Source organism: Bemisia tabaci, chromosome 3, assembly GCF_918797505.1.
Source record: "Bemisia tabaci chromosome 3, PGI_BMITA_v3".
Classification (NCBI taxonomy): domain Eukaryota; kingdom Metazoa; phylum Arthropoda; class Insecta; order Hemiptera; family Aleyrodidae; genus Bemisia; species Bemisia tabaci.
Window position 1 is genome coordinate 18,744,780 of NC_092795.1, and position 23,746 is coordinate 18,768,525.

At 36.3% G+C, this 23,746-nt stretch overlaps 1 protein-coding gene across 2 annotated transcripts in view; it reads right to left on the reverse strand.

Moving 5' to 3' along the window:
- Positions 1-480: 480 nt before the first annotated feature.
- LOC109044203 (uncharacterized) overlaps positions 481-23,746 on the reverse strand; it is a 148,938-nt gene continuing 125,672 nt past the window's right edge. Inside the window, exons 17-31 of one of the 2 annotated variants that reach the window (XM_072297959.1) lie at positions 23,112-23,201; positions 20,720-20,805; positions 19,057-19,172; positions 18,277-18,398; positions 17,698-17,854; positions 17,001-17,156; positions 15,879-16,108; positions 13,619-13,788; positions 12,583-12,741; positions 11,358-11,567; positions 10,654-10,835; positions 8,899-9,081; positions 7,432-7,615; positions 6,215-6,350; positions 481-4,630 (exon numbers count right to left, since the gene is read on the reverse strand). In XM_072297959.1, the coding sequence (XP_072154060.1) occupies positions 4,579-4,630; positions 6,215-6,350; positions 7,432-7,615; positions 8,899-9,081; positions 10,654-10,835; positions 11,358-11,567; positions 12,583-12,741; positions 13,619-13,788; positions 15,879-16,108; positions 17,001-17,156; positions 17,698-17,854; positions 18,277-18,398; positions 19,057-19,172; positions 20,720-20,805; positions 23,112-23,201 (2,233 nt within the window). In that variant the 3' untranslated portion in view covers positions 481-4,578. The remainder of the gene's footprint in view (positions 4,631-6,214; positions 6,351-7,431; positions 7,616-8,898; positions 9,082-10,653; positions 10,836-11,357; positions 11,568-12,582; positions 12,742-13,618; positions 13,789-15,878; positions 16,109-17,000; positions 17,157-17,697; positions 17,855-18,276; positions 18,399-19,056; positions 19,173-20,719; positions 20,806-23,111; positions 23,202-23,746) is intronic. The other variant, XM_072297960.1, reaches the window with a different exon arrangement.

Genomic DNA, 23,746 nt, shown 5'->3' on the forward strand with positions numbered 1-23,746 from the left:
GAGTAGTCCTAAAGAACTGCAACATTTCAATAGAAACCTTCCTGATGTAGAAAAAAAGAGAAAAAGGAGTAAAAATCTTCCTGTGTCACCATCAAAATTTTATCAGTTTCAAGTTAAAGCACCAAAAAAACTTAATTACTCATCTAAATTTCATAAAAATACATAAAACCTAGCTGAAATTGTCAAATCCGGTCCTTAGTGCAAACGAAGTGTTGAGCATGTATATTAATGTAAGTGAGTTTTGTACCTAAGTTTGCAAATAAGTTTCTTCTGTGTTGAAGCAAAAATGTCATGGGAATTCGCCAAAATGTACTCATAATATACTGCCTAAAAATAACGTTAATGTACCTTCTTACCCTTACTAAAATATTTATTGTATTTAGTAAGCATTAACTTATATGCTGTCTGTATTTAGACGTTTAAGCGGTACAGTTAACACTTCCCAAACAACAGGAGAACAAGAAAATAAGTAAATGAAGATTAGATATAGTAAAAGAGAATTTTTTTGATACCTTCAAAAAAAAAAATTGATCCAAATTTTACTATAATTCGTGCATTAATATAACAATAAAATGTCAGTAGCAACAATTATAAATACATTAGTTCAGTGAGTATCACAAAATTACAATGGCTATAAAAATGAAATATTTTATGGGAGGAAACATCTTCAGCCATTAGGGCATAATATTTTGATAATAATAAGAAAAACATGTATCTCCATTGCTGTGTTTCAAAATTTCTACTGTGTCTTTATTCTTCTATAAGGGAACAAACTATTTAACATACAATTATTGACGAATATTTTTAGATACTTCAAGAAAAATCATACACATTTTTCAATCCCAAAATACTTGGATTTCCCACATTCAAGTACAACTTGGCTGAATGTTAGCATTATTACAAATGGAGATTCATATTTTTCTAACTGCTCCATCAATTTTTTAAGTAAGGAATCCAATGAAGAAGTTAAAAAAATTAGATCTTTATTAAAATTTGTTTGAGACTTGGTCACAAAAGTTTTACCTGTGATGTAATGCAGACAATATCTAAACCAATTCACATGACAAAAAATTATCCTGAGATTGATAGGACCTTGCTAGGATTTTCCAATAACATGCATGATTGTATGATAAGATGCAGTTTTCCAGGACCTCTGTTGAATGTTTAAGCTGGACGGCAATCTCTGTAACTTATCCCTTCCATCTTTTTATGCTTAGTCATTTCCTTATAATTACACTTGATCCGCTCAAGACTCTATGATGAAGGGGTCTACATAGAAATACGTTCATGACAATTTTCAAAGGGATTGAAACCGCAAGATTTTCTTTCTTTTAAGAGGGCGCACATCAGTCACTTTTTTTCATCAACTGACTTTCATTTTTAGAGAAAATTCTATTAGGGGACAAACTTATTTCCTAGATGCATTTTACGCAACTGCATTTAAGACAACCCCTAAAGAAACTCACCCCAGCAGGGAAGGTTTGCAGTGATGGGGCAGGGTGCGATGGGGATTTCTGCGTGGCTCTTTCTGTCTGATGGAGTTTGATTGAGGTTTCAGAAAAACGTAGCCATAGTCAGGAGCCAGAAGGCTGTACCTACCACTCGATATGATTACCGTTTTATATGACACGTCACAATAAGCTGCTGAATGCTAGTCATCAAATTTTGATAAAACAAACTTTCTTTAACTGTCCAAGTGTAATTCTATGTCAACTATAAATAGATTTCAAATTTTTATCAGTACTTGCGGAAATGTTTGTGCTTTAATGTCACCAAGAGGATCATAGAAGGCACTTTCAGTTCAAAGGAATTTTGAAAGTGTATGTTTTTGCTGCAGGAACAGTGAAAGCTTGTACAAATTGTGCCAAACTTTTCAGGCACAAGTTGGCCTCAATGAGTCTCCCATTTAGATACCTTAACCTTTTTGCATGATTTTATATCACTTGATTTTAGCCAACATTTGTGTCCTCCAAGTTACCATATTTTTGAGCACGAATATTCAAATTTGGCAAGTTTTAAGAAAAGCAGGAAACATGAAAACATGAACAGCTTTAGAAGCCGTTCATGAAATGTGTAACACTTTTAGTGGAAGGGAGGTCAAGATGAGCCTAATGCCATTTTGTTGTCATGCTTTGAAAGATAAGGATCTTAGTCACAAAAGTGTTTCGAGGAGTGTCGAAAAATCGGAAATTCAATGTTACGATTTTATGAATGGCCCCTGACTATCAAGATGGAGTAACTTCTTTATCTTAATAGAAAATGTTTGTTTTCCTAGATCTCTTACCAAACTTATGCTGAATTCTCAGCTGTAGGGGTTGTAAGTTAACTTAATGTCAAAATTTAAAACTTTGAAAAGTTCCTTTTATAAAAAAATCAGACATTGGCACTGATAAATTCTCCTCCTGCTACATTGAGATAATGGTTTCTGTACCCAAGAGAAATAGAAACAGTGCCCAAAGGCAACTCAGATGCATTCAGATAAATTCACCAAAAGGAAATTACCTTTGTATACGTGAGCTTAATTGGCAAGAGGTCATGTGGTGGTTGCTGTCAAATTCACTCAACTTTAAGGATCTCTCTTTGGTAAAATTTTCAAATTCTACAGTTTCTTTTGTATAAAACTACACAAAAACTAGGATTTGTTAACACATAGAAATACTTTTTCATTCTTTGAAAATAAATCTACTCGTTGGCCATGTCAACATGCAGCATATAGTCTATATCTGTAAAAACAATTTTTCATATGCAAAAGTAGAAAAAAAATCAATGAATGATGAAGGAATACTTCTGTAAATGGCTAGAAAATAGAAAGATGAAGGAAATAAATGACAAACAAAGACCAAAGGAGAGTACAAAAACTAGTCTGAATTGATGAAGTATTAAGATGTCAAAGTTTGAATTAATACCTTCAACTTGATAGGAATTGAAGATCTCAGTGAATGAATTTACACTAAAATTACGACAAAATCAAATGACTAGGAACTAGCTTGATAGGTAGTAAATTTTATCAAATTAAACATTTTTGAGGACCTCTCGGCCATTCTTTATCAGAAAACAATTCAACAAAAATATAAAATCTAAAATTCAATAAATAAAAAAAAAAAAAAAAAAAAAAAAAAAAAAAAAACCTGCATGAATAGGGATCTGAGAGTTTTATCTTAAATACTTCTGTTTCTTCTCGTCTCTCATCTGCTGCTTTAAGTTTTCACTAACTTCAGAAGGATAATAATTTGACCTAAGCACAGTAGGTAATAGGATCGAATACAAGCATTACTGTTGGATGGAATTTGAGAGAATTTGAATAGAAACAGTTTGGGTATTACATAATATACTTAAAGGATGACAAGGTAAATGACCATCATCTAAAATCCTCGCTTAAAAGCTAACTGACTTTCATTAAACTGTATTCAAATTTTAAAATTAAAATGGACTGCGATTGATTCCCTATTTTTTTATCAGGTAGTTACATAACATCCATCGATCGCTTTTAAGAAAAACTGGTTGAGGTTTCTACTCTTAACCCAAAAATTTATCTCAAGATCCATAGTACTAAAGTTGGCCCTCGACTTGACTCAACAGAGTAAAATATTAAGGACAAACATGGTCCCTTAAGTGTGAGAGTGGTGGAAAAATTCATTGAGTTTGAAAATGTTGGAAGGTGAAAAATTAAAACAAGACCCGATGGCTTGTAAGAACTTACTTTAAAAGCCATAAGTACCACTTAGCTATCACCATGGAGCAGCTGAAATTTTTAAAAAGCAAGTAGTTTTCTCTACCAGATTGAGCCCGAGTGCCCCAGCTTTGTCTCCATTTATAGTTTTCTGTATATGCTTGGATAAAATTCATGCACTGTAATGGTATGTTATTAAACTTGAGATAAAAGTAGGTAATTCACATTAACTGCACTGATTAAGGGTGCAGCAACAATTAGAAAACAAGTAACGAAATTTGCATTCCTACAACAAGAGAAAATGGCAGTGAGAGATTATCTTTTACTAAACAGATCTATATAGGTAGGTATCCATTTAAGGTGGATATACGACGATGACCATCACACAAATTATTGAAAGAGCACCGCTTAATAATGTGAACTGGAAAACAAATGGTAACTGTTACCTTATCACGTAAGTGAACTTAAGTGTAATTTGATAGATTTTTACAGATTCTTAGTTCTCTCAATAATCCCAGATGCTCGGTATTTCAAATTTCTTGCATCGGTTTTAGGATTCTTTGACAGATTAAGGTAAAAATTCTTAACTTCTATGTACAGAAATAACAACGATATCAGAGGATGACCAATCACTATAACAAAAAAAAATAAAATAAGTCCTCGATCCGTGATATGAACTAATGGACGTAGAAATTGACAGGAGTGATGAGATAATACTGCTCTCTCCACTTTCGGTTTTTTCTTTAGTGCCTTTATATCTACACGATAAAAAGAAGGAAAGAACATAAAAAGCAATTGGCGGTATTTTAAAAACTAACTTTCCCAACTACATACTCCTTTTGATGTTTAGCACCAATATTATAAATTTAATTGCTCCATGCAGAGTAGCAGGGAAAAACAGAATCACTTCAGCCAACTTTAATCCATCTGTCGATGGAAAATTCTAGAGCAGTTATCCATCTGGAAACATAAAACACTCAGTATTAGGTTGTTGACAATATAACTAACTTGAAAAATATTTGTAGAACATGAGCAATTTTTCGTGTGATATTACGTAATCTCCCTTCAAAATTTAGGTTTTAACCAACCAACGTTTCAAGGGGAGATTAACATCACCTGAAACATTGTTCATATCCATGAAAACCCCTCCATTCTGCTCTTTTAAGAAAGAAAAAAAGTACCTATTCATTTTTCATACTTTTCAACTGGGCGGGATTTACCTACTTGCCGCCAATGGGCCGCCTGTATTTTGCTGCCCCCTTATCATTCGTTTTGAAACATCAATAAAAACCATCAAGTGAACGTGCCGGAGGAGGAGGGGTGCATAAGACGCGTTTACCTACTCGTGTTGGATAAATTTTTTGCGAAAGCACTGTCAACACTAGGTACTAGCAAAATTTCACGGAACTTTGCGCGAAAGTTAAGTTCCGTAAACCTATCTCTGCGTGGACAAGGTCCTCCATTTATAAGAAATGAACCAAAAAATTATGAAAGAACAAACGTAAATGTGGTTTAATAATGTTAACTTCCGCAGCTGCGCCGCGCTGATCGCACTGTGTTTGGCGCAATGCGTGAAGTAGGTAGGTATTCTTGCAGTCTTGTAGGCGCTATGCGTTTCACGCCAACCGCTCCTGACCGTACTGTGTTTGGCGCAATGGGTGAAGTATTCATGCAGTCTTGTAGGCGCTAATATGTGTTACATGCCGACCACCGCGCGCCGCGCCGAAGGCTTGTCCTTTTCATCTCAAGTCCTCGTCATCATTCCTCTCTGCGCTGAGCTCCAGGCCAAATTGAGTGTTTAGTACCTCTCTTAACTCGACTAATTAAAGATGCTGTCTCTTGTATCACCGAAAAATGACAAAATTATAAATTACTATACTCTCAGGAAAGAGAGATTTTGTCCTCTTTTCTCATTGATAATTTTTTTTTTTTTCTGAATCCGATTTTTTTTATACCCACATTTAAAAATTTGCAAAATTTGCCGCCATAGGCCGCGGCCCATGTGGCCATCCCCTTAATCCGGCCCTGCTTTTCAACTAAACATTGCGGCCTTTCCAATTTAATGTAGAATGATGAACCTATGAGAGATTGAACGTTATTTACAAAATCAAGAGGCAGCAAATCAGTTTTAAAAAAGGACTTTGATGTCCTCATTATAGTGAATTCATCAGAAAGTACCTCTTTACAAAAAAAAAAAAAAAAAAAAAAAAAAAAAAGGCCACCGAGTAATAGGAAGAACTAAAGAAAGTTCAACAATAGAGAACCAAACCATCAAGCTTAGGTAAAGTGAGATTTAAGTTTAAAAGTTTTTTCTGCAGCATCTCATGGTGATTTAATGTAAAAAAAAGACGTACTCTCTATTTTCGAAAATCAACCTTTCCTGGTCTTTGAATTTTCCACATGGAATTGTACTCTTTCTTACTACTGGTTCCACTTAAAATTACTTCTGGCTCTAATTAATTTGTTTCTCCTCCGGCTTCATACGAATTGGTCCCTCTTTACGTAAACGTGTTAAATCAATGCAGAAAGATAAATAATACAAACCTTTTTCTATCGATTTCATTATCTGTATAAAAATGAAAATGCTTGTAACAACAATCTGGAGGGATTAGTTCAAACAGGAATTTTTGCTTCACAGTATTCGAACATTGTACCCGGTAACCGTGCAGACTAGCCAGTGCTGAAATAAAATCATAAAATAATGAATCATTAGACTCCAGATACTTTCAAAATTCGGCCAACTTTTTGTCAAGAAAGTAGCAGTGAAGAGAATCATGTATGATACTAAACGCTTTACCACACCGTTGGTTTTGACTTAGTTTTCCCCGAAAAATGGTGTGGACCCAGCACCAGTTTACTACCTTGTTACATACAGTTCGGGCCATTTCCTAGTGTTATTTCTCGTTGTTATAGATGCGTAATCCAATTGAATACACGTAACAGCCGTCTTCGTCAGCCCAGGAATCAATGTATTCGTCGCGGAAATGCCATCACGACCAATGCCTCTTGGCATTTCGTCATGGACTATCGTGACGTCACTTTTGGTTCGTATTGACGAATACCTATATTGAGCCTTGTATCCACGCGCCACGGATACTACCTAACGTTAAGTTGGACGCATCATAGAGAAAACATTACGACTACGGTGACGGAAAAAAAAGAAAAAAAGAAAAAAACTTGGTCGATTTGTCGATCCTATACCAAACTTATGTCTGCACCTAATAACAACACTGCGTTAAGATATAAAAGATAAAAATGGGGAAAAGCTCGCCTTAAGTTTGAGACTAGGTTTTACTTATCAATTTATTGGTCACCACAGACGAGAATCACCTCCCCCAATATTTTCCCAATGCTACCCGCGCGCCATAACCCCGGGAAACTTAGGTCTCAAATAGGAATTTTAGGATTTTGCAGTGGGTATTTCACACAGTCTGTGGATAATCGGTACATAGGTACATGCTGGAATAAAACCTTGCTCTTGTTCGAACTTTGGTACTCATGATTTATTACTCATGTTTATTGAAATCGCGATTGAAAGAATTCGCACTCCACCTATAAGTACTGACTGTAGAAGATTCTTGTCCCAAAATTACCTGTAAAGACGTTAAAAGCCTGAGTCGCTGAATGTCTCAAAATTATAATAACTAACTAACTAACTATTTGTGTCCAGTAGCAAAGTTGGGAAACTGAAAATCTTCTGTAACGTATTTTTAGTGATCATTGCTAGGGTAATTTAGGTGCATTGTTTTCTTTTAACTTACCGAAGGCTGTGTCAGAATTGATGTGCCGAAAAAAGAAAAGAAATGCATTCTTGAGCAAAACATACTTCTTTTTCCATATTTTTTGGCGCAAATGAAGTAAAACAGTAAGATATCCATCACAGTCAGGATCGAGAATGGCACTTGGAGGTTTTAACATGTTTTCATGGTCCACTAAACTTTTCATCTGGAAGAAAAAGCTATGTATAGAACAAGCATTCTAAAGAATAAGTCACAAACTTCAATTTTTTCCTTTCAATTTTTTTACTTACTTAAAGTTGTAGGTTTAACACATGAAAAATAGGAATACCAAAGATATTCAGATAGAATTGATAGTCTTTAATTTAAAGATATACATATAAGTTGAGAGAAGAAAGTCATAATGCCTTCAATTTTATACATACATATTTTTGGGCAAAATGAGAGACGACGTTTCTTCATTTGCGACGTTGCAGACTTCCTTAGACATTTTTTTGTTTTTTTTTTTTCGAGGAGCTGGTCAACATACAACTGAAATTCTCCATGATTTTTCGTATTCGATAGCAGGAGATTTGGTTCAAAATTTAAAGTCGTAAATTTGGATCGTTTCTCATGGAAGAGATGAAAAAAGAACGGAAATTTTGAAACACCGCAATGGAGATACGTGGTTTCGCACTTCAGTCGGTGCGATACGGACATTCATCAAGTTTAAATAGTTGCATCAAGTCCCCGTCACCGCCGACCAACGCGCCTGTCGATCGAATCAACTACAGGTAGTATGAGCAGGGAGTCAAAACGCCTTCAATTTTTTGAACGCAATACGGACATCCGTCGAGGTTGTATAGTTGTATCAAGGCGCCGTAGCAAACGCATCCCATCGTTTATCGTTACAGACGAATATAAGTTGAGAGAGGAAAGTCATAATGCCTTCAATTTTATACATACATATTTTTGGGCAAAATGAGAGACGACGTTTCTTCATTTGCGACGTTGCAGACTTCCATATAAATTTTATTGTTTTTCACGACTGTCATTTAAGCCAACCGAGGTTACCTGTAGGGATTTAAAGATAGCGGGATTGGGATTTACTGTCCTCTCTTCTGCTTAATATGATTTTTTAGTCCTTCAAGGGGCAATTTTGTTTAATTCAAGGACGTTTCAAAAATGTTTACCCCCCCCCCCCCCCCCCCCCAAGATTTCCCTGTTAGATTAGTTTCCTCCCGACCCGACAGATTTCGCCCTCCTCCAAGTTTTGGATTAAGTGACTTGGTGACTTTCATCCCTATCTATCATATCATCCCTCTTTGACTTCTCCGATTGCTTCTTTCTGCACCATGTGATATGTCTTCAGATGGCCGACGCCCAACATTATACCCACACCGCCGGCATGAAGGTTTAGTGCAGCAATTTTGTACAGGATTAGCCGCATGGTTGAATTAAAAATTCCCTCTTTTCGCTGCAACCTTTTCAAGTATATGTGGTGGAACTTACTTGCTGGCAAGTTGCTTGTTGAAGAACCGTTAGCCAACTCTCGGTTTCCTCTTGATTTTCCGCCGCTAATTGATAAGTGAGCGAGCCAGGTCTCGTCAAATGGAAGCTGAATAAATGTCCGCTGTCAGGAGCTCTAGAAATATGATACCCTGTCAGTCTTATGGCTCCTGATGGAACGGTATCCTTATAAAAAACCATAAAAAAACAGAATGAGTAAACGAAACAAATGTTAATGTATGAATTCTTACGATCAATTTTTACGGGAGCTGTGTAGGAGAGGTACCACATAAGTTGATGTTGAAAGTTTTTGAACTTTTTATAATAATTTACGCGTTTTCGAGGGGAAAACCAACTCTGCAGTTTGCCAGGAACTTGTTACGCAAAGTTCTGCCCCAAATGGACGTTTTTCTTCTAAACGGAACCATAGAAACGTGGGAAAGATGGGGTGTGCTCTAGAAAGTTGCATAAAAAACAATATGAAAGTGTGCGTGATTCCATTTAGGGACATTGAAAAGCGGGATTTCACATACTATCAAACGGACTACATTTTGCAATTTGGAACTATAAATTCTAGTCCGGTTTGAAAACAACGTATGCACCATTAGTTTCCCTATGCACATAAGTGTTTTTCCAGAAGAGCCAAAATTTATAGTTCCAAATGGGCCTGTTGCAAACTTTTGCCAGAGCAAAAATAAGAGTTGTTTCCTGTAGATAATGCCTCAAAAACCACGATGAGCGCATCGGCAAAGTCTGAAATACACTCATAACTTCACAATTTGCGTAAGAAATTTGCAGTTTTTTGAGCTTCCCGCTTCAAAAACGATACTACGGCACAGGTGAACATTTTGTTAGAGGAGTCGCTCCATCGTCGGCAATATTCATCATGGCCGACGCTTGCGCAGTTCCGCGCGTAATTCGAGGAGAGTTCAAGATCAATCAAGGCGGGCGAGGAAAATATGAACGTAAACACGCCGATTGTTATCTGGTCTAGTCCTGTTTAGGTGTTATCTCGTCCCATCACACGTGTTTTGGTGGATTGGCGTCGGCCATGATGATTATTGCCGACGATGGAACGACTCCTCCATCAAAATGTTCACCTGTGCCGTAGTATCGTTTTTGAAGCGGGAAGCTCAAAAAACCGCAAATTTCTTACGCAGATCGTGAAGTTATGAGTGCATTTCAGACTTTGCCAATGCGCTCATCGTGGTTTTTGAGGCATTATCTACAGGAAACAACTCTTATTTTTGCTCTAGCAAAAGTTTGCAACAGGCCCATTGCAAAATGCAGTCCAAACGGAACTAAGTGCCAACTTTATGCGACACTCATGAGCCGTGGGCATGGCAAAAGAGCGTCGTGGACAGGGCTCATGAGTTACATACGACCACGGGCAACCGCGAGGCGGCCTCGTCGCTGCTGACGTCACTGGCGCTTTATTGTTCCCATTCGCTTTTACGGCCCTCGACGAACGAGCACATCCCTTCTTTCCCACCAGTCTCTAGTTCCGAATAGCAGAAATACGACCAAATATAACCAGGAGTGCACCCAGTGTTTGATTCCATACAACGTGCGTAAAACAGCCAAAAAATTCCATTAACGTTGACGACTTTAAAGCAAATATTTTGAGGTACTAATTAACAATCATTAGAGACATGAGCAAAATGGGCTTTCCTAGTTCGAGTAAGAAATATATGACGAAGCCGAATCAGTAATTTAAAAAAATGTATGAGCAAAAAAAATGAACGATGTGGTACTCACAGAATCAGTCTTGTAAAAATAAAGGCAGTTGTCTTCTTTCAAAGAGAAGAACCTCAGAATCCAGGTTAGCTCCTTGTTTGACTGGAGGGTTGTTAGTTTCCAAAGTGGTCCGGACTTAACGATTTCTATAGTATCACAGTTTTTTGGCATGACGGCCACTTCGATTTCTAAAGTATCAGAGCCTGAAGAAAAAAATTCTCAAATAGGGAAAAGTGAATTTCTAGCCAGAAAACCAATTATTGCTTTTGATTCCCTTTGTTTCTGTAAGAATAAAGACACTGCTATTTGGACCGCGTTTACAGATAGGAACCAACCCACATCAACTATTGTCAAATTTAACTGGGCAATTCAATTTCTTACGGGAGAACGATTGTGCGGATTGAATTGAAAATTTTAGGGAATTTGCTTCGTACTATGGAGAAAATTCACTGAAATCTGCACACGCGACTTAATTATTGATGATATCACGAGCGTTTGAACTGAATTTTTTCCAATACCAGCAAATTTAAAATGAGTTTTCTTCTGTTCTTTGTTTCTTGTCTTTTTGCATAATTGCAACCAAGGGGTAAATTTGTACATTTATGTGTTTTTTGCGTAAAATATGCAGATTTTAACTAAGAGGCTAACCCTTTTTAATTGTGATATTGTTTTTTTTCTTTTCGCCCACCGCTTGCAAATCAAAATACGACCAACTTCTCGCATACCTGAATGAGCTAAAGACACAACTTCACTATGTGTAGCATCGAGGACACACGTTTTGTTGATGCTCAAAATCACATCCCCAACCTCCAATCCTGAGGTTTCCGCCGGGGTGTTGGGCTCGATCGCTGAGACAACAACTGGTCTTGATCCGTGAATGCGGAAACCAAACTCCCCTGTTGAAATTCGTTTCACCAACAGCTTCTTATCACTCTCTGTTGAAAGTTTACAAAAAAAAGAAAGAAGAAAATGACCAACATTAAAAACGTATTCTCTCATCGACGGTCTCTTAGATACAACCGAACTTGAATGAGGTATTTTCGCTAAATATTTCTCTCATATTTTACTTTTTCGACGGGAAACAAGTTAACGACTTAAATTTCAATATTCATAGGATATTCTATAAGTGCAGAAAGAATAAATAACGATAAACTTCAAGAAATTACGTTGATGGTTCGAAAAAAAAGAAAAATACATTGGACACTTGGCTTCTCGGTTCAGTTCTCGTCATGATTTTGTCAATGCAAAATTATCATTCAGATATATAAAGTCCACTTTGGTGCCGCTTTAAGTTTAAACTTCAACAACGACGGACTTCTGATAGCTTTGCCTCAAAACTATTTTTTGATCCGCAATCTTCAAATCTTGACAATTTTGGTTTTGTCTGGCATTTTTAGGGGTTTTACATGAAAATATCCGAAAGCAATGATGCCATGATATCCTCAATTAATTTTCCGACACTAAGAACCCGCAGAAAAGGAGTAAAAGTAGAAAATTTTGAGCCCCTCGCAGAGCCTTCCCCTGCCCGATGCTGCATAGCGTGTCTTCTTGTGTAGGGCGTGCAACCACAGCCGAAGTGCCTTCAATTTTGTGTATAGGCAACACGGACATCCCTCGGATACGAATAGTTGCATTCAGGCGTTGTCCTCAACGTCTCGTCGCGTCGGTGACTCCGGCGAGTCCGCTGCTTCTCGCTTGAAATATTGTGATCGATGTTTTGGAGGGACAGGGGACAGGCCAGCATGGGTATGTACATTTTAAATTAAACAGAATAACGTCCAAAATCTCTAGGCGTCCCCTTTATTCGCGGTATTTGCATTTACTCGGAAGTCATCCAATTTTCAAAGCTTCTCAAAACTTTCAAAAATCTTAAAAATTGAAAACGAGAGGGGGAACCCTCTCAAGATGAAAATTCAAAAATGAAATTAGGTATCCCATTTGATAACGTACCGACTTTTTTAGCAGATGCCATCCTTTTGTACATCTCAAGGCTCGCTTTTCGGTGGAACATTCGTTGAGTAATGCCTTGATACTTTTTCCGGAATTCTCTTTCAGATTCAAAAGCCTCTGTGTAGTTTACTCTGTCCGGCTCTTTTTGATCATCTTCATCTGGAAAAAAGAAAAAAAAGAAAGAAAGAAAAAAAAAAAACATGTTTAAACTATTCAAATCCAAAAAGTAATAATCATTTACAGTTGTGTTATCATCTTCTTCAGTCCGTGGAGATTTTTTGAAACACGATATGAAATAAAAGGGTTCTCGAAAAGATAATTGTGATGTATATCAAATTATGTTTTCAGACATATTTTCATGTATGAGTGATTGTTTCATGTGATATTATCGGCATTCAAAAGAGGAGAATGTGACAAGAAATACTCAACATAACACGTCGTGGACGTAGTTTTAGTTTTATCGGTGATATATTGGGATGTATCAGAATTCTTTAAAACGTTTCGGTCATGCAAGATAGCAAGATAAAAAAACGCCCGCGAAACAAATATGAATAATCCATTTGACAATTTTACAATTTTAACAATTATATAACAAGAATTCTTTAACAATTTTGGCAGATCCCGCAGGAAAAAAACGTAGCGTAGTGGTGGGTTCCTTTATATTCTTCTAGTATAGGAAAGAGCACAGAACATAAAAAGATAATACATATTTACCGAAGTACGTCATTTTAATCTAAAATTTTATACTCTACGTTCAGGGAAAACATGTATGCAAAATGTATCGAATCTTGAAATATTAACTTAAGAAAAACTAGGATAAACATAGGGCCGATCCATAAGACACCATACGCTGAAGTCCCTCTGAAAGCCTTATACTGTTCCAACGTTGTGCTTTTCCTTAACTGGGCAGCGCACTGGTCCTTGAGATCGAGATACCAAGACCTTTAATTGTCCTTTTAACTACGAAAGTAACAATGTTTTTTTTTCATGTTCAGATAAAAAAATTATGGGCATGAAGACATTTAACGTGCCTTACCTCTACTGTCTGCTTTCTGAAATGCTGGGAACTCTGAAGTATCCGACACAAAAACCCATGACGATTCGCAATAAAGGCCTTTGTAAACTCCGCTCAATTCTTCTTTAGAATCCCCAAACGGGCTCAACCTCAATTCTTCTATACTTGCGTCCGTCGAACGAGTGGTTAGACTGGTCGAAAAAATAATATTTTTATTAAATTTAGTCTGTCCTTGTCAGTGGATATATCGTTCTGCCGACGTAACTACTTTTTAAGACGATCATTTGTCTAATATGACAATCATTTGTCTAATATGGCGATCTTTGGGGCTCATCTTAGAATGTAAGTACGTCCTTCTTTCAGAAAAGCAATGTAACTGACGTAACCGTTCATGAAAATGTATGTTCGAAGTTAGAGCTATAGGAAGTAATTTACCTCCAGAAAAGGTAAGAACAAAATCGTCACAGCACTGGTTTCCTTTTAAAAATTTCATGTAAAACACGTATAATAAAGGAGAATTTCCAAAGTTGACTCACAAGCTTGGAATAATGGTTTATTATTGTTTACGTGAAAATTGAATTAAATCCAGAAAACTTCCTGCTCGCAAAAAATAACCCATAATCATTATAATTTAAATGAACTATTGAGCACAAATGTTTAGTTCAGCAAATAACTAGTTTCAAGTTTTACGACAGGTGCCTTCTCCTCTGATGCGCAGCACTTGTTGACTTCTTAAGAAAAATTCAGCTTGATGAGAAAATTAATCCACTGTGTAGAAAACTGAAATTAATTTGCCAATTAGAAATTGATTTGATAATACAGTAGTCTCTCTCTGTAACAATTATCGTTATAACAAGAACATCTCTATCTAAAAAAAAAAAAAATTGGTCGGTACCTTGAACTTCCTGTTTAAATACATGTATTTTCCTCCCGACGAAACGAGTGTCAAAATGGAGCAACTTTCTGTTGCGAGCGGCTGTCGATCTGACTCGTGGGTTAGAATGCAAGTTCAACCTAGGAATCTGCCTTCTCAAGAACGCAAAAAATGACTACTGCCGTTGTTTAGGAGTTTCCAGCTGCTGACAAAGCAGTGCAGTCGCGCAAGAGATGCAAACGTGGGTTTAACCGCTTTTAAATAAACGGAGGAAAATTAGTTCGATTTTATGTAATTTGTTTTATATCAATTTAATTGGCAGCAATCCATATAGTGTGCATGTGCAAAAACTTAGCGGTAAAAAACGCTGACTTCGCAAGTTAAACCAATCGCGTCAAACACAGTGCGTGCGCTGCGGTCGGCGCTGAATACATATTAGCGCCTACAAGACTGCGGGAATACTTCACGCATTGCGCCAAACACAGTGCTGCCGGGTGCCGCCGGCGCGGCTGCCGTTTGGAGCGCATATTAGCGCCTACAAGACTGCATGAATACTTCACGCATTGCGCGTTCACTACGTTACGCGCTTTAATAGTTGAAAATTCATAATTTTTCGGTGCCGGACCTATTGCAGTGTACAGAGCACACCATATCCGACCAGTGCACTGCAAATCCCGCCTGCTATCCTAAGTTTGAGGGGTCGTAGAGATTTTGTACCCCTGAATGGTACCTTTGTCAATTAAGTTATTATGATTTTCGTGTTTTTCCGTTTTTTTTCTTTCTAATCTACTATCATTATAACGAGAAAAATCTCTATAACGAGGAGGTCAGCCGGTCCATTGAGCTCTCGTTATAGAGAGAGATTACTGTACTTGGCAAAATCAATAACCAAACAAACTTTCCATGAGCTGACCACCGCTTTTGAAAGGGTGGAGAATAGATATAAGAGAGAGGGAATTTTTGATTATATTAATTATTTTAAATCGACAGTATAAAATATCACCAATGCTATCACAATGTTTTTTCTCCCGTGAAAATAAATGGTAGTAGGAAGAGTGATACGTTATTCTGAATTTAATTTTTTTTCTTTTTTTATACTAAATCTGTAAAGATATCTTGTTCATCAACTAGGTTGGTGCCTGTGGTGTAAGAGCTGATGCCTTTTTGAGGAAACAGAATGTTCTGATCTATATGTGTGTGTGAGTGATATTTAATCTTCAAATTGAAAATTATGCACGTGCATGGCACATTTTCAACAAGCAGCTTATACCGCTCAAATTTGCCATTTTAATTAGGCGCCGTAGAAATATTATCAAGATTATAATGACGAGAAGATGATTGAAGCAAAATGATAAATTAGCTACCTACATTTTTAGTTGGGATGTATTTAATTAACTATATGCATACCTTTGTTTCTCAGTAGATTTTTCCTTCACTCTTTCCTCAGATTTGGCTCGAGTTTTTTCGGCTCGGTGTCTTTTGTTGAAACAACGCTCCTCTGAACGAAATCTTGTTTTTTCATTTTTCTTGAATAACCGTGTTTGGAATGTTAATCGCTGATGTGATTGTGGAGAATCAGCAAAGCCAGCAGGAGGTTTCACAATGTCCATTTCAGCGCTTTTACTTTTAACTTTAGTCTAGAAAAATTAATAGATAATTAGCACACGAAGTAAATGAGAGCTACTAATATTCAAAATCACTCCTCGTGAAGAGTTCTAATCGACTTTTTTTCGAGAAATTTGAATTAATCATCACATGTCACTTTGTTTTACGCATATAAATAATGGAAACGCAAAACATTCTTAATGCCATCAAGTGTTATAAAGATATCGAAAATATTTCTCTCGTCATGAGAGAGTCCGGAGTCAAATGTGTAAAATAATGGTTATTCTTGCCCGAAAATTGAAGACTAAATTCAGAGACATTTTCTGAGTCAAAATCCACAGAACCAAGCAATTCTAGGCGTTGAAGGATGTTTCATAATTCTGCCGTTCATACATTTAATACTGTTAAATTCCGCAAAGATGCTCGTAATATTTGAAAGAACAAACAAAATAATCAAAATCGCTTAAATTTCGATGTTAGTTGATAGAATTTCCCATGAAAAATATTAATTTGTCTCATTATCATGGAGCAGGAATCTAAAATCTTGGTCTACTGACGTAGACGGTAACAACTACTCATGCTCAACGGTCATCAGTGTCGCGTGATGCGTGCCGAAAAATTGAAGGCGTATGAGTTTCTATTTGCATTGACATTCTTTTAAGCCGACATTTCTGATGTGCTGTATAAGATTTTTGTTCGATACATATAGAAAGTTTTCTAATATTGTTATCTTTGTGCACAACAGACCAATCAAGCAATTTCGCATAATTATGATGTAATTTTCTGAAGATCATCTTTACTGGCGCCACAGTTTAGGACTTTTAACTTCTCTGATGAGTAGAAATTCAACCCAAGATCCACGGAAAGTAAGGGTGGTTTTGGAAAAACAAATTGAATCCTAATGCTTAGGGGAAAGATCAATACCTGACAAAAATTTGTGTCCGGTGTTTGAGAGTCAATCTGTTTCCCGCAGTGGTGGCAAGAATGATGCTCTGGTGAATAAAAAACTGAGTCTGCACTACGTGGACTAGACAGACGGATCGACTCGATACTGGCAGCAGAGGCTAGAGAAATTGAATCCTGAAAATGAGGATTAGCCGTGTTAATACCCATATTTGTACCTAATGATCATTTTACGAAACTGCCTCCATTTTTTCAAGCGACATGTTCACTTACTCATTGTTACAAGACCCGCAATAACGGATTCATTGATTGTAAAACATGCCAAAATTTGCATGCGAGAATTTGATTCAAGTGATTTTTTTTGGTGAGCATTTTAAAATTCCCCGACACGGTACAAGGCTCAATTACAATTACCCTGTCCAGCGGTCGTAAACGCGCATGGTCCTTTAATATTTTGATCAGTCATCGATAAATAAGAAATCAAACACTTTTGTCGATGCTAAAATGTCGCTCTGACAGCTTTTTCTTCAAATATTAGCGTATTTATCTTCTTTTTCATCTTAAAATCTCATCATTCAACATAGAACATCATAAAAACCATTTAAGAGTGTTAGCGCGTTTTAATTTTTACCGAGTGATATTGGTGTAGCTGAAAGTCTAATAAACGTCAGCAAAATAAAACAATTTTGATTACATCGATATAATGTTGAGGCCTCACCTTATCAGTGTGGAGGCTAGTCGGGCTGTCTCCCAAACTTTTACTGGTTCCGTGTCCGGGGCTTAAGGCTGTTGGTGTTTTTATCCTAGGGACTGATCTATTTCCATCAGCGACTAAACTCACTGTTTTTGGCAATCCTTGTTGTCTCTTCTTCGGCCTGATTAACAAGAGAGTTGATACGTGAGGTATTTTTGGGGAAACGGTTTTGCATACATCTTAAGAATTAAAAAAATCCAGCAGCACACGACGTGAAATTTTTCAATCTGAATATCGTAAAAAAAAAAAAAAAAAAAAAAAAAAAAAAAAAAAAAAAAAAAAGTAGTTCTCTGGCAGACTAAAAAATACTGTACAGTATATTTTGGAAAAACAGGTACGTCAAAAACCCCAACCTTTTCTAATTTTTTAATCTATTTATTTACCATTTTTACTCGTAAAATTCTTCTCTAATTGCATACAACTTACAACTGCAACTTGCAAATTGATCATCAAAATAATTTTAAACGCGCATAAGATACGTACAAATCTGCGAGAACGTAAAATATTGAAGATTTAGAACGAGTATGAAGTTTTTTTTTTTACCTTGTATGTGACAAAGGACTTCGACTGCAGTTTGTTTTTCTCCTACTGAATCTTCTACGTCCGCACGCACACTCTGAAGCGGACTCGTCCGATGAATGATCCTCGACACCATTGCCAATGATCTGCATGAGAAAACATTTAACAATTAGAGGCATTTAAACTTCAAAACTTCAGGTGCATCAATTCGTGGCCAATTGATTCTCGTGTTGCTTCTTAAAAAAAGAAGGCGCTTTGCAATAGTGACTTTTAATTGAATTGCAATTTACAAGGAGCCAAGAGCATTCCAGTGTTAATAGGATTTTGCAACTTACATTCTTTGCAAGATATTACTGAATTCATGCGAAAAAGAACTCTCCCCTCCCCCTCTGCACATCACCTTTTCTGAACTCCCTACTGAAATTTTCGCACATGAACTCTCTAGTGGTCGAATCAATCATTTAAAACGTGTAATACCTTTTTTACTTTAAAATAAGATTAAAATTTGGTTTAAAAAAGAGAACCACTTTAAAAAAACTGATCAAAGAGCAGTTAACGTTTCACGCAGGCTCAGTAATTCCCACCTCGGCTTCAGAAATCGTAAGTGCCGGTCATTGAAACCGTAACAGCCCATCCAGTCGTATATCACATCTGCTAAGCCAAAGGTTTTCCTTCATTTTTTTCCTTTTGAATCTTAAACCACGCTGGGCAAAGATTATAAATTTTTGCCCAGAGATTTTTGCCACAAGATCAGAGGATTAAAAATTACTAACGTTCGTTCCGGTATCAAATGCATTTTCTTACCGCTCTTTTGTGGATGGAATCTTCCGGGGATGTTTTGGCTATTTGTGGTGGATCAGCATTTTCCTCATTAGGTACGCCGGACCGGTACTGGAAAGAGAACGTCTGTGGTCGACTGCCTGAAAATGGGAAGAAAATGAGTAGAGGTTCCCAGAATGACGGTTTTGCAAGAGTATTTGCGATTTTCATCGAAAATTCTCTATTGAAATCGTTTTTGCTTGTTCACTGATTTTAAGTTGGTACAAGCAAAAAGGAGTCGAAATAGTGTTTTCATTCACGGGAATTAGAGCTCAATAGTGCGAGTAGGAATTTTGTTAGTTTTAAGAACTATGTTTTTCCGGACTCCTTGTATCGTCTTGATTTGATTAAATTAGGTGAAAACCCGTCTCAAAATCTCAATGCTCAATCGCGTATCTCGGGATGAATTGGACTAAATTTTGCAATTAGGAACTATAAATTCCGGCCCGGTTCAAAAACAACGTATGTGTCATTAGTTTCCCTATGCTCATAAGTGTTTTTTCAGATGAGCCAGAATTTATAGTTCCAAATTGCAAAATGCAGTCCAATTGTCGGAGCCCCGCTCGCAAGACACGTATCTCGTGTCTCGGTTTTTCTCTTGCGATTCCCAATAGTTAAAGTTTTTTTTTCGGTAGTGCTTGCAGAGTGTTGAAGAGTATCTTTTTGTTGCTATTTCCGAGAATTATTGCATTTCAACTGTCAAAACTAAGCAACCTAGACTGTTCCTTCACTCTTTTAAAATAGGTATTTTGCCGTCCGGAATGCGCGTTCTTGCAATTTCGCTATCGATGCATAGGATAACGTTTAATACTAATCTACTTAAAGCAATTGGTCCGACTGTTTTTGAAGAGCAAGTTTAGAGTTCATTAAGAGCATAGAGGAGCTGTGGTGTTATATAGGTGACAAAACTTCTTACCCTCAGATTACATCTCGTCTTTAAGTCGAGTCAAAAGTTTTTGTCTCTCAAACCAAATGTTTATCGCGCAATAAAGTTTCGAGGTGACGGAATCAAGATGAATAACTTTTAGAGGACAACAGTATAATTCTTAAATAAGCACCTTAATTCTATGCGAATTTTGTCATAAAAGTTGAGGCTAGTTCATAGTAGATTAGTTCCGAACACTATGAGTCAAAGATTTTTTTTTACATAGATCTAGTTTTTGACGTAGTAGTTGAAGCCTCGAATTTTGAGTTTTCCTACCTCCTCTTGGTACGAGGAAATGTTTGTAGTCTTATGCAAGGTCGCTCTTAAGTCAATATTCAGAAACTGTGGTGCGATTCGTTTCTGACTTATACTTGATCATAATAAATACGGGCTTTGGCTACATACAGAAGATGACCCATAAATCATGTAAATTTAAGCCTTTTGGAAAATACCCTTGCTTTCTTGGTATTTACATCAACCCCTAAAATAAATTTAACTCTGTGGCTCATTCAAGGAGGTTATAAAATGAAAGAAAGAAAAAACAAATCAATCAATCTAATAAACTCTAATAAATTCAATATTTATCCCATATAATTTGACGAATTGATCTCTGACGAATTCGTTGGTTCCACAGCTTTTCACTTTAAAAACAAGTTACGCTAGTTCGTGAATATGATTTCCAGGTATAAGTGACAGAGTGGAAATATTTGTTATCATACATACTCTTAGGAACCTCCTGCTCTCCGTGTGGAGATGGTCGCACTTTCAAAGCCTTTCTACTTCTCCTGCCATCTTCCTCAGGCCAGCCTCTGTAACAATGAACGACAGCAGTTTCTTGGGCCTTTTATTCCATTTTTACAGATTGCCGTGAAAACTTCCATCAGTTTTCAATACACATTTAGTCAAGAATACGCAAATTTATAACTATCAATTTTGATGAGCCTCTTAAATTCTTGATAAAAACTCGTGAGCAATTTTCAAGTCATCAAATTGTATAATTATTAATATTTAAATTTATATTTTTATAAACATTTATTTATTTGTAAAATATTTATTCTTTTCTCATGTAAGTAATGCTCAGTTGATGAAGTAGCCAGAAGTTTTTTAAACATATTTCACGAGTTACATAAAAGCTCATGTTACTGTAGTTCTATCTGTTTGTGTAAATCGTTACTTTTGAGAACGCGAATAATACGTGTCGTAAATTAATAACACGGGACAGGGGAATAGCGGGAGATATCTTATATAGATATCGTAGAAATGTTAATAATCAATTTTACACAACGTATGCATAGAGGTGTCTATTACTCAAAATTATTAATTTGTACCTCGAAGTCTCCAAAAATGCCCATCAAGTCTTTCAGTCCTGATAATCCTCGCGTGTCGGTCAAATGATTTCATGCATTTCTATCGTACGTTTAGAGTAGGACATCTCTTGAGACTCAAAACTCATAAGTTTTCACTCACGTTTTGACCCCCCCTTTCATCAAATGTTTATTTACTCGGATCATCTCACACTTCATCCCCTTATTTTTTTTAGACGGAAAGCTCCAAAATTTAACTCAGACGATTTTTTACAAATGTTACAAACGTCAAATATGAACTACTAGTTTTCAGCTATGTGTATTTGAATCTAATTACATGTAATATGCATGATTTTTCTCTCTAGTATAATCAGTTTGGAACAAGAAAACACTCAACACCACAACAATCAAGCAGACCATTGTTAGTTGGTAAGTGTCATCCGGAATTATAATGATGACAAATATTAAAATCTTCGCCCATTTCATGACAAACATGCAATCCATTTCCATTATCAAATCTTTTACTTCGATGACGTGACAAAAGCCTTACTTATACGTATTTTTTTACTTTGTACAAGAACAAAAAATAAAAATTAGTTTTGTATATGTCTAATATGAGATACTACAAAATGATATCTGAAAGAAATAATAATAATTTGTATAAGAATCTATTCATGCGGAAAAACCACAAACGAAATTATCCAAAGTAAGTTACCAAAATCAAACAGAACACTGTGATATTTTGATGAAAATAAATACACGTGAGTAAAATTTGAGATTTCTGTTATGTGTTCTTGTTTCTTAAAGATTATTAATTTTGAATATATTTTAACTCTTGGCTTATTAATGCAGATTATCAATGAAAGAAGCGACGCTTAAATTTCCACATTCATTTACGATAAATTTTCTTTGATGGTGGTAAGTAGATGATAGGGAAAAATATCGCTTCTCGAAACATTTTTCGGCAGCGAAGGGAGGAATCAAGAGTCACATTTTGGAAAAAAAACAAGATTAATGAATTTTTTCTTTTATAAATTCACATACGTCAATCTTGCATCTTGTCTCACATACGTAATCCTTGATGGGTTTCTAATAGGCACAGAAATAATCACACTGGAGTACCATTACTGGGAGAGTGTCGACGCTCCATTTGCAGGAATTCCAAGGACTTCCCTACCTTTCTCAAGGCTATTTCATGAAAAATCAAGGAAGTACCTACTCTTTATTCAAAGAGGCAAATTCAGACCAGTGTCTCAAATAATTGGTTTCGGCTCTCCCACTTATCCGAATGGTTATACGGAATAACTCCAGTAAAAAGAACAAGTCATTCAAAACTCACGGGTTGAATGCTCTATCAGACCCTAATATTTTCGCACAAAGGCATCACTACAGATAGAGTTCTGACTTCCTCGTATATCCATCTAGACCAACTCACACAAATCAGTGATTCCCATGGACGAGTTCTGAAATCACACGTCTGACAGCAGGAGATTTAAATGCAATAAATTTCTTACGAGATCACTTCGGGATGAGCAAATTCTACTTCTCAAACCAGCTGGTGGGCGAGATTTAAAAAAATATGCACAGTGACTCACTAGTGTAGATTGGTCTTGAATTCTATACTCTCCCAATGAAGGTACTCTGAATCACACTAAAAAACACTTCAAGACCAAAAATGAAATGATTTTAAACAGAAAGTCTGGTATGATACACTACTGCTGCGAAATCGTTCAAACTTTTCTAAGAACAGTCTAAAGGCGCAAACTATGTCTCATGTTCGGCTACGAAAAACACGATGCTCGGAAACTTACTTTGGCGATTGCTGCTCGGATTCATCTGCCGCAGAATAACAGTGGTCTGACATGCATTTCTCCTCACTGCTTACACCTTCGATACTGTAACTAATTGTTTAAAAACTCGCCTTAATTCCTGTATACTCTTGCTGCTTTGAAAACTACGGTGTTTTTTAAAAGTTGATCATCAATAGAATGCCATTTCGGCCTTCTTTCAATTTCTTGAGATTCATTTCTCTTTTTTTTTTAATTTTTTTCTTCTATTTTTTTCTTAATCTTCTGGTGCTAGCTTACCACACAGATCTGAATCAGACGTGATGCTAACATATCATCACAAAAACTTTCATAATGTCTAGGATTTTGTTCTTTCTGTGATCATCAAGTTGAACGTTTATTGGAGCTATGTCTCTAGAAAAATGATTCTGGAAAGCTCAATATGCTATTTTAAGATGGAATTCCATAGGTAAGAATACCCGGTGTTCCAGTTTTGAGATGTCACAATAATTCAAATCAAAGTGAAATAATGCTCATTATATAGTGACAAAATGTTGTATTTTTCGAAGTTTGAATGATTTCTTTAGCTTGTTGTAAGCTCGTCGAACAAACCATTTTAAGAATGAACGGCAACCAAATCGGAATTTCAATTTGGAGAG